The following is a 12,214-nucleotide window of genomic DNA, read 5'->3' as shown; positions in this document are numbered from 1 at the left end:
ATTGAGACATTGACACCTTTCAATCAGGTGCATGGCCAGGTCACCAGGTTAGTGACTTCCATATATTCCTTATACAGCACTATTAGATTGCTGACTACCCTTTAAACAGATCCTCAGAGGGTCTGAGAGCTGTTTATGATGGCGGTCATGCTCTGAGTCTCTTACTTCTAATTAGATCTGGGGGCAACATGGCGACCCGTCACACCCCAGTTTAAGGAAAATACTAACGCTAATAAGCTTGGGGTGTCTTTACTTAATTTATTTAAACCAACATAACTGACGATCCAACGGGAACTTACCCTTAAATAATCTGGTCTCTTCTCGGGACCATTCCTATTTTATTTTTGTAAATAAGGTTTTTAAAAATCAAATAAGTTCATAATATTCATAATATTCAGTTCATAGTTCATAATATTTTCTTTTAAGAGACAGTAGACATTCTTACTGTAATGGATCCTTTGCCAGCTTGCTTCCCATTGGCTAAGATCAGGGGTCTGTGAAGTTTCTTATTGGACACAATCTATTGGATCAGGACAACAATTATTTATTTTTGAAATTGAGCAAAAATCCACTTTAAAATACAGTCTGCATCTAATTGTAAGAATAAATTCCATCTAGTTCAGTTTATCCTATCCCTTCTTCTCTAGACTATACCTGTAGTTATAAAGAATATACTTCAAACCAAAGAAGAAGAAATCATTCAGTACCACTCCCAGTGTGCAAACAAATGCTCCCAGGAAGTCGTGCTCGTCGAGCTGTGTGGCACACTTGTCTTCATCGAACATGGCAAAGCGAAGTTTCTGGATTTCTTCAAAGTGGTAGTCCACCTGGAACTTCACCCCAAACACTGGATTCAAGTTGTTCACAGCTGTTTCAGTGCGTCCCAGCTAAAGGTCAAGAAACAAGGAGAGAAAAATGCTGTAAAAATTAAATAATTCCAGTATTGTCCCTTTTAACGATTCACAAGCGTGTCATAGTCCTGGTCCTGAACTATCGAGCTCTGTCCAGCGCTTGTTTTTAATTGATCATGACCTAGGTTATTCCTTCCTCAACAGAATGCTCTTGTGTCCTGTTGTCAGGTCTTCATCTCTCTGCTAAGTTGGTTTCTATTTTATTTTGGCAGTCCTCTGTGTTTTATCCTTAGTTTTACTTCCTTTGTTTTGTTATACCTCATTAGCCTCACCTCTTGTACCCAGTTGTTCCCTGTTATCCTGATTAGTCTTAGTGTGTCAGTTTGTGGAAAGAGCTTTGGTTGTCCTTTGTTGTGATATCTGTTATGATTTCCTGTGTGTCCTCTACCAGTTCGAGTCTTGAGTTTGGACCTTTTTTCCTTGTTCCTGTGTTTTGGATTGCTTTCTACCACCATTAACAAAGAGCTTTTTTTAATCCTGCCTGTAGAGTCTGGTTTTGTGTAGACACTACATTACCAAAATAGCTGCTCACCTGCATCTAACAGTCTCAAAGTCACCACAAAATCTAAGCTCCGTCCCTTCCAGCAAAACACAAGTGGCTACTTTTTCCTGAAGACTTGAATGCCAAAATAATAGGTTAAAGTAACTGTGACTCTTCTGTTGTGGAAAACTGCAAGACTGGGTAGTCTCTGCAATCTTGCAACATGTGGCAATTTATACGGAAGGTTTGTAAATTCTTAATGAAAGCTTAAAAGACTAAAAATAAATGACTAGAAACATAATAATGAATTGAATTATTAGTATGAATACATGTAAATACTATCATACATAATCATCAATTTAACTTTTGAGTATTTAGTTGCAAAAGTTTAAATTATTAAAATGAAAATTAAAATTGGATTTTATATTGGAATTTTACAAAGCTGCAAAAAACAAACAAGTTTTTATATAGTATAAAAATATTACTGTTTGTGTTTACAAAAAGCAAAGCATGTACATGCATACAGTATGCAATTTAATAAAGTGATACTGATATGTATCTGGCAACTGTAACGCACCAAACGACTGTAAAATAGTTTGAGTCGCTACATATGCGTGTCTGTGTTTCTCCAATCTTTTTTACTCTAGAGATTCCAAGGGAATGATGTGTAGTCTTAACATTAGTTTTGACACACACTTCTCTAAAAACATTTAATACTGAATGCATTAAACAAGAATCAGCCTCGGGCAACTCTTCAGCATCCCTGATTGTGACACCAGCATGTCGTAAAGTCTGTGGCGCCCACTCGAAGCCAGGATTCCCCCCGATAACAAGATGCAGCTAAAAAAACAAAACAAACTTGGCCAGTGATGATCAAATCTGTGGGAGTGTGTTAGACAGAGACCCAACAATGTGCCATCCCCAGAATTACTATAGATTCCTATAAATATTATACCTTTGTCTGACGTTGGGTTGATAAAGAACAGCAGATTTATCGGAACTTTTAAAGTAGCCTGCTGCGGTGGTTTGTAGTAAATGTATCCTTAAACCAAAACAAAGTCCTAAAAAGCTGCAGCCGTCTGACAGCACTTTATCCAATTTAAGGGCCCTTTCCCCTAAAGCCATTGTTTTTGATGTTTCTCAATGCGCTGTGTTCTCATGGCCCCAGAGAGCAGTCCAGACAGCAGACAGATAAGAGGGTGTGGGTGCCTGAAAAGAGTGCTGTGAGAGTCATGTTCTTTGCTCTGACTCTTCTAAACCAGGTAGTTGACTGGCTCATCCCACTACTCTCCAGCCTGACTCACCCACGACACGTACAATCATTAAACGAGGTCACATATACTCAGCCTGTCACCACTGAATATAAAAGGCCTTAAAAAAGTTCAGCTCATTCCTATAACGGAGACGGGAGGGATGAAATGCAAACCACTTATAAAAATGCATCTAACCCTCTGCAGGTTCAGAAGGAAAGGAACAACCACTGGATGTCTAGAATTTCAATCTGGAGAATTTAAATTAAACTAACTGAACTTTGATACACACCAAAAAAGTGAAATTCTTTTTGAAAGGAAAACTCTTGTTGATGATCTCCAAACCTATGGGACCTTTGGTGTCAAACACAAAGCCCAGGGGCCAAAATCAGCCTCCAATAACTCCAATCTGTCTCACTGAACGGATTTTGAAAATGTGAAGGAGGGCGTAAATTTTACACTTGTGCAGTAGATGTATTTTCATAGGCTAATCTGTTCAATAATTGTATGCTGTTGTAATGCTGCTCCTTTGACATAAAGAGTCAGATACCATCACATATTTGATTTGGCAGTTTTAAACCAGATACCCCTCCTCATACAACCCCAAAGGGGATTTGTGTCTCTAGCTGGAACTCAAACAGTGACCTTTAGTTTGCCAAGCAAATATGTCAACCATCAAACTATGGAGCCATCACTATTGCCCTATAGTGTCTAAGACCAGCCAAACATCGAACAGTTTTTTTCTTGAGCCCATTTCCCAACATCTAACACTTTTATTCATAGTAACATTTACTGAAGGCACATCTAGACAGTTTATTAACCTCAAACGAATCTCCAATTCTGCAGAATCCTGGTATATTTTCTATTCACCAGTCTTTACTCAAAAACCCCTGCAGCAAACAGCAGTACCGCCATCTATTACTTAGCTGTTCTTATGCAATTACACCTTCTTCTTTCATCTTTATTTCCTGCAACAGTTGTAGAGAAATGAATTCCTTGATCCTGACGGGTCCCAGTGGTTGCATACGATCTTCCAATGTTCATATATATTGTATATACTCCTTTCACTATTCTTGTTTGCTATTTATTCCTGATGTCTTTACTATTTACATTTTATTTATATTTATATTTTATTTTAATTCTGTCCAGTACATGTACAATGACAATAAAGGGCTATTCTATTCTATTCTATTCTATTCTATAAAATGTACCTTTCTCGTGCTACTGTGAATGCTTTTATCTAAGATACATTTCTCTCTGACTGTAGGTAATGATATTAGCACAGAACTGAGATACTCCAGCAGGAAAAAGGTTTTAACTTCACCCTGCTACCGGTGCTTGCAGCACTTATCCATCTGTCTGACTCATGGGAAGGGAGCAGTGGAGAATGGCTGCACTTCGTAGCTTAAAAACTCAAATTATTGGGACATCACAGCACGCCAGCAGGCTAAAATCTCATAGCAGTGCCTCTGTGGATTTGATCCTGGTTCACTGAGCTTTAGAAATGAATCAGATCCCTCTGGCGCTTCATGCCTCCTTTCGTTTCTTATCTGTTTATGTTTACTACTAGATAAAAAAGAAAAACAACAATACAGGTCACTGAGATTACTTCAGATAGAGGCACTGCCCGCTGCAGGAAAAATTAAGCTGTAGAACTGCAGCTGGAAGAAACAGGTGCAGGAAGAAAAGTACAGGTACTGATAGGGTTATGATAGATAAATAAATAGACTTTTAACAAAACAAATGCAATGGATGTGCATCCCGCAGCTTAATTTATAGTGAGTTAAAGGAATTTAGAAGCAATCTGTTATAAGTGTTCGTGCCTTAGATTTGAGCGGACACTTTTATTTTTTTCATTCAGCAGACAGGGAGAACCTCCCCCAACAACCCGCAGCCCAAAACATAACAAGGACACTTCAGCCCAACAGCTCAATACCAAGATGTTGAATCAATGAAACAAACCAAAGCGGCTCTAAAGACATCGGTGATGATGTTGCTAATAAATAATCACTAGGACCAGCCTACAGCACCAAAACAATCTCTGCTAAACACTGACAACTGGCAGGTGCAAAAATGTACCAGTGAAAGTGTGCTTTGGCTTTACAGTTTAAATTTAATGTGTTATAACCATAAAAAATGCAACACAGTGGCTGTCAGCAAAAGTTACTTATTTAGTCATCAGCTACAACAATTTTAATATAATTTGTGTCTTCTTTGTGTCCCGAATCATGTCCAAAGTTCACTTTCCTTTAAGCTTCAGTCTATTTACCACCATTTACTGAGGCTTCTAAATATCCCGTGTTTATTGTGCACTCACTAACTTTGTTGTATGTTATGGGTTACTGAGCTGAAAGTCTGAGTTTTCAGTGTCTCTTTGAACATGGATTGATCACCATGGTAACTTGTGCTTACTGCATAACCCGATCTGCAGCAGATTATGTTCAGCTTCAGTTTAAAATAGTCTGGCGCACAACATTTTCAGTCATTCAGTCTATTTACAGATGATACGAAGGAGCCTTTACCGCCACTGAAATAATATTCTAGCAATGAGTGTTTTCATGTTATGCAAAAGAGAAAAAAAAAGAAAAAAATCTAATTTTCTGCTCTTACTTTTGATATGTGTAATTACATATCAAATATTCTGGGGAGTTCTTAATCATTTACGAGTGGAAAATTCAAAACAATACTCCGGTGTGGAAAGTTTTAAACCTAATATTAATCATACACTTGTATGAACTGACTGTCCGTTTGCTGGATTTCTATTCTTCTGATCGAACAGCTAAATTTAAATTACTGGAAACTTGGAACTCTGGGGACTAATCGTAGAGCTTTGAAGTTGTGATAAATGTAGAGGTGTGTTTATTTTTTAAGACACATTTTTAATATTCTTATAACGTATTTAAAGATGAAAATTACTACAAAATGTCAGTTATATGGGGCTTAATGTGAACCATGCATAGGCCAGTTTACATTGGAATGAATTATAACAAAACTTACTGTTGAGTATCATTTAGTATCACAAATGTAGATCTAATAAATAAGGCTGCATTTACTGCAGAGGACTGTTAGATTTTTAAACCCTCTGGTTTGAATATGCCACTGCCTGTGAGTTCTCACTTACAGTGTTACAGGCTTATATCTGGGTTTATAACACGTGTTGAGATTAGTATTGGGATTTGGAAGCTCGGAGAAAAAAAATCCTTGGATTTAGAAAATAGCCTCGGTAGTGTGATACTTGGGCGCCACATCATTTACATAGCTGAGATCCATATTTCTGTAGACCTATCACATTCTTCAAAGACTTTCTAACACTAACTTTGGCTGCTATCTCCCATTTATGGCTACAGTCATTCACTTTCTTTTGCCTTCTTCTTGTTCTGTCGCTCATTCATGTCATCACCTCGCTGTCTTTCTCTCCTCCTCCTCCTCCTCCTCCTGTCTTTCTCTAGATAATTTCCCCCTCGCCTTCTGCTGCACCCTTTTCTCATCTCCCTCTCTCGCACCTCCTCGTTCTCACACTCTTACCCTTTCGTACCCACTTTTTCTCTCTTTCCCCTCCCCGATGGACCCAGCTGCTTCTCACACCTCTAGCTCACAAGACAGACGAAGATAGACAAGAGACTGAGACACGGAGACCTAGAGAGGGGAAGGCTGGCGACAGGAACGAGAAAGACAATCAGAGAAAAAAACTGAAAGGAACAGGAGGAGATCAGAGAAGTGAGAAAGCTGAGCGTGAGTAAAACAGCGAGCTGTGGATAATATCCGCGAAAAGGTTCGGGCCTCATTTCGCCTCCTCCATCGTTGCCTCACTCTAGGAGCACTAAGCTTTTGTTTCCCTTCCCGTTGCTATGGTAACTGTTGGCAATTTCACATCGGAGCCACATGCCCTGCTGACCGACAGCTAGCTGCAACCCGAGGCACTCGCCTACACACACACACACACACACACACACACACACACACACAGGCACACATACACAAAAAACCCAGATTGCTCTGTTGACCAGCTGTTAGCTGCAGAAGATTCGAAGGAGGAGCCTGCACACACCAAAGCTTCATCACCGTCTTCCTCTTGAGCATCTTCAACTTGTTTCCTCAGTGGGTCTACATGGATAGACCATGTATGATCAGGACACATGACAGCCACTTCCTAGCAGTGAATGCACAAAATATTAACAGTGCTGTCCCGACATAATACGGACTTTGAGCAAGTGGGCTGGTAGTTTAAACGTCATCAAATGTCCGTTCCAACTGCGACGGTCAGTCGTCTCCATCACATGCACCGCGTTTCTGGAAATCTTCAAAACAGATGTTTGCTAAGCTGCTCTGTTTAGAAATATAGTAGCTGGCAATGATTCTGCCTATTGATTTTCGCGAGCAGTGTGCTGGAGTCTTGAAAATGGCCTCATGATTATTACCATCTTCTCATGTTGGACCTCTGCACCGACGCTTCAAACCTGACTCAAGCTCACAGCAACAGTCGACGTGCACTGTGTACTTTTACTGTGCCTCAAGTGCGCTTAAAGTGAATTAGTAATGGCAAAAAGATGACTTCACAAAGCTGGATGAAGCGTTTGAAGACCTGTTAATATAAATTAACCCAAGAAAAATACATAATTACTATGAACTGAGAACTATATAAAAATAGCTAACAAACAGCAAAACCAACTGACCAAGATCTGATACAAACTGGAATTTAGCAACAGAGTTGCTGCACTTCAACCTATTACCCCAGTTGTTGCTATTTGCAGGAAACAACCCAAAGGAGCCAGGCTTGCCCTAATCACAATCATACTACTGTTCTAATAATGCTCTCCTAGCATTTTGTTTGCCTTAGCAAACCATCTCAATGAGCTTTTGGGAAAACGTATTTACACATATTTGTACCATTAACTCCTTCCCCTCATTCAGCGGGGCACTTTATACTGCGGCAGATAAATTAAAGGTGCATCAAAGCTACTGAGCTAAGATCTGTTTCTTCTGCTTTGGACTCTCCAGCTGTCCATAAAGCCGAAGCAGAGAAGAAGAATTAGCAGCTGATTTCAAACCAGTAACTTTCTGCTTTGAGTCATGAGCACACATCAGTGAGAGCCTCTACTGACCAGAAAGGATTTCAGTACAGCTGTTGTTTACTTCTCTGTTAGTTTTCTTGTCAACGGTAAAAACCAACAACAACAAAAACGAAGGTATAATCACTCCTTTATGCTGTCTGGACCTGTGCTCTGGTTTAAAGAGAATAAAGTGACGTTTTATGCCATTCAACTAGACTTCAGTACCATCTTGTAATGGATACAAGGAACAGGTGAGTGAATGAGAGTCAACACAGTCAAAATGATTAAAACCACCTGAGTGGCTTTATCCCCGATGGGCATTTCTCATCACTGGTATGGACCACCAAGCCACTATACACATAGTTACCAGTTTCTGACTTATAAATGTCAAAAAAATAACACTAAAGGCCTTAAAATCCAATGAACAGCTAATGCAGCAGCCAAAGGCATTCGTTTTCCACTGCCTGTTCAATAAAGATACACGTAGCCACCATTATACCATGTGCTGGTTGGTAAAGGTCACAGTAAAGTCTCAACCTAAGCATTTTCAAAATCAATACCTCAGCTTTATGAAATCTGACTATGAAACTTAGGGCAGTGACTGACAAGTAGTTAGCCTGGCAAGGAGCAAAGGAGCTGATGGATGTTTTCCTGTAAATTTCTACACAACTGGATGTCATTAGAAAGAATGCTTCACTTTTTTACAGCTAAATGCTTTTCTAGTTAATTTTTGATTATCTCAAAGCATTTTTAATCCTCAACTTACCAGTTATTGAGTGTTAAAGTGAAGTAAGCTTGTCAAATTGTAAACATTTCTCTTATATTCTGTGAACACATTCCTTTTCCATTCCAGGCAATTCAAATGCAGCAACAGAAAGCCACACTTCTAATTGGAAATATGGCTTTCACTTCAGTTTAACCCTGCACCTTTAAGAGAAATGTCATCAGTAGCAGCTTTTGGTGTTTCCCCTTATTTGGTGCTTTTCCAAAGTTTAAATCAGAAAAAATTATTTGTTTAACATGATGATGCATCCTCGTGAAACCTGAGATTTTATGGCAATGATTTAAAAATGTCAAACATGTATTACTGACTCTCTTTCCGGTTTTTGTGCCTTTGCCCGAGTCTACACTACTTGTCTTAGATTGGAATGCCGCTCATAAATCTTGCAACATCCTATTGGGCTCAGCATGCCATGGCTGATGCCAGATGGTCAAGGCATCATGACTTTGGATCTGACTCACAACCTATAGGCTCTTCCTGCAGAGTATCATAGACTACAAACAAAACCTTCTGGTTCCCTTTCCTCGAGGAGCCAGCATGGTGGATGTAACCTTAAAAGCACTTCTTAGAATTATTCAAATTTTCCATCCTCCCCTCAATCTTTTTATTTCTGCACTTTAATCTTCTCTCTCCACCTCCCAGGAGTCGCTATACACAGTGTGAAGAAGCGCCAACATGGGTTTGACTACTTATGATCTTAACAGTAATATATCAACTCTCTGTTCGGCCTTTCCTCTTCAGTCTGCCATTCCATTCTCCATTGATTCTGCACCATTAAAACAAAACAATCCTCTCATTTCTCGTGTCATTTTCTGTAGTCTTTCTCATCACTTGTTCATAAAGGTGTGGGAAACAAATTTCCCACACGTGGGACTAATAAAGGTTATCTTATATCTTATAAAGGATGTATGTCTCTCCATCCTTTACTGTACCTCCACCCAGTTTCCATCCACTTCGTGGAAGAGAACGCAGAATGGATCCGACTTGGAGGCTACATCTCGATCGAGCAGGCTGGACGCGGTGACCGACAACTCCACCCGAGTGACACAGTGCTGAGGTCCGACACTGCGCTTCTGGCCATCAGTGGCCAAGCCCAGTGTGTAGGCCATGGTCACACCTGATCACCCTGAAGGAAAGCAAACAGGCAGAAGTAGGCAGAAAGACTTTTAGTTTCATACTTCTTGACACTTAACCAAATATGTCATCCCGTCGATTGACAAAAAAAAAGATAAAACAGAGCTGCTGTGATTATTAATAACAAATCTCAGCACATTCTCAGCTTGTGCAATGAGAATATGTGCAGTGATATCATGACAGTGAACTAAAACTCTCTGCATTACGTGCAGTTAGCTGGTGGAAACATTACACCTGAAGATGCTACCTTTGGCTCTGTGAAGTGGTGAGGGTTATTTTTTCACAGACTAAATGAATTTATCCTCTGCAGAGTACCATCATAGCAGAGCTGTTACAGCCTGCATCACAGCATAGGCGCACATTCACTCACATTCCTATAAACACCTTCTTCTGTACTTTTTTGCATAAGTGTTCACTCACTGTGTGATGGGAGCATCAGAGAGCAACCAAAGGATATCTGGCATATCAACCACCAACCTTTTGGTTTCTAGATGACCTGCTATACCTCCTGAGCTGCAGCCACCCGGAATAGAACATAGAAAATATATCATATGTTTAAAATGAGAAAATGTACTATTTTAAGACAGCATTAAGGTCATTATGAAATTGCTGACAGCAACACAACAGTGTATAAATGTCTGGGAACTGAGGAGACCTGCTGCTGGACTTTTGGGAGAGGCAAGCCATCCCATTTTTGTTTGATATAGGATTCTAGCTGCTCAGCAGCACTGGATCTCTGTTGTATGTTTTCTTTGCACTAAATTTTTCCAACAGCTAAATGGTCTGGACTGTAGGCAGGTCAGTTTAACACCCGAGCTCTTATACTGTGCTGTTGGAGTAGCTGTGGTTGGGCTTTATCTTGCTGAAATATGCAAGGCCTTGCCTGAAAAAGGGGTCGACTGGATGCGGCCATATGTTGATCTAAAACCTGTATACATCTTTCAGCATGGGCACATTGCTAACTCCATAGGCACTAATGCACCACCCTAACATACAAGATACAGGCTTTTGACTCGAGTTGGTCCAAGGTGCAAGCTTGATGATCCCTCTCCTCTTTGGTCCATGTTTTCCAAACAGAATTTCTGTGTTAACAGGCAGCGATTCCTGGAAGTGTTCCCGAGCCCTTTAGATGATTTCCATGACAGAATGGTGCCCACTTTAAATGCAGTACCAGAGGATTACAGGCATTAAATAATGTTTTCCAGACTTGTCCCTTGTGCACAGAGATTTCTCTAGATTCTCTTTTGATGATATTATGTACTGTAGGTGAGGAGATATCCAAAGTCTTTGTAGTTTTATATTGATTCTGAAAAATGCTGAAAATTGTTCCACAATTTGTGAAGATAGTTTTTTGCAGATTGTTGAACCTTGTCCCATCGTTACTTGTTCTTTTTATACCCCATCATCTTACTGACCTGTTGCCACTTAACCCAATTAGTCACAAAATGTTCCTCCAGCTGTTTCTTTTTAGTGCCACTTACTTTAACGGCCTTTTGTTTTTTTTTTAAATGTGTTGCTGCCATCCAATTCAAAGTCATCTTAAAATGACACATTTTCTCAGTTTAAACATTTGATATGTTTTCTACATGCAACTGTGAATAAAACATGTGTTTATGAGCTTAACACCGGTGAACACAGGTATATCTGATAAAACTAAGTTATGGTCCTGTTCTATTTAGCATGTTGATGCCATTCTTGTCAGTGAGCATACACAATGCCAGCACCTCATCCAAACGGAACAGAGCCATAATTAGAGTTATTAATTACACCTGTGTTTACCCTGAGCCAAAATGGCTGCTCAGTAAATGGACAATTAATTAGACCAAACTAAAACAGAGTGCAGGTACAGAAACTGGCTGAAACATTACCGAGGCTTAAAATGACAGAAACAGATGTGCAGAGATTTTCCTGTTAGGCTGTCATGAAAAAAAGATAAACAGCCAATATCAATATTATTCATAACCTATGGTCACCATCAGCTCAAAAGTGCCTGCCAGTGCCACGAAGAGTGAGTAAATAAATGTGCTACTCTCATGTAATGTAAATGTAAAACTGTAGGTTGCTGTTACATACACACAGATGGCTGGTGTCCAGGATAAACCGCAGTTTCCTTGACGTAACTCTAACAGACAAGCATGTGCATGTGCTCATCTTACGCTGTATCCAACCAAATCCTAAATTACTGGAGACACCGCTGAGGAGAGAACACGAGATGCTCCCAACACCCTGGGTGTCTGTATCTGTTGCCACGCAGAGAGCACAATTACAGAAATCAGTGTTTGACATTTGTCGAATGGAAATAACATTTTAATGTCACAGTTTGGTTTTTTTTTTTTTAAGTTGTTTGACATATGTGATATCTAACGAAATGAGTGGAAGTTTACCCAGATAACAGAATTAGTAAATCCCCATTACATCAGATCACCTTGAGAATTCGGCTTAATCACACAAATGGTTCTGTTTGGCTAAAAATACCCAATGAGTACAAATAAAACAACACTGGTGTAAAAAAAAATCCACTGGGGGCATTATGAGAGTCATAGTTACCCTGTGATAAACCCAATGATACCCAGGATTAAGCACTGCAAAGACACACACACACACAC

General features: G+C 39.7%; 1 protein-coding gene across 1 annotated transcript in view; it reads right to left on the bottom strand.

Annotated features, from left to right (window-relative positions):
- cpne2 (copine II) overlaps positions 1-12,214 on the bottom strand; it is a 55,110-nt gene that overhangs the window by 41,125 nt on the left and 1,771 nt on the right. Inside the window, exons 2-4 of the mRNA XM_005750650.1 lie at positions 9,407-9,600; positions 708-887; positions 446-520 (exon numbers count right to left, since the gene is read on the bottom strand). Coding sequence (XP_005750707.1) covers positions 446-520; positions 708-887; positions 9,407-9,583 — 432 coding nt within the window. The 5' untranslated portion in view covers positions 9,584-9,600. The remainder of the gene's footprint in view (positions 1-445; positions 521-707; positions 888-9,406; positions 9,601-12,214) is intronic.

The sequence above is a fragment of the Pundamilia nyererei genome, unplaced genomic scaffold (assembly GCF_000239375.1).
Source record: "Pundamilia nyererei isolate P.nyererei 1_Seehausen unplaced genomic scaffold, PunNye1.0 scaffold00283, whole genome shotgun sequence".
NCBI lineage: Eukaryota > Metazoa > Chordata > Actinopteri > Cichliformes > Cichlidae > Pundamilia > Pundamilia nyererei.
Note: the sequence above shows the minus strand (reverse complement) of the source record. Positions and strands in the feature narration are given on the sequence as shown.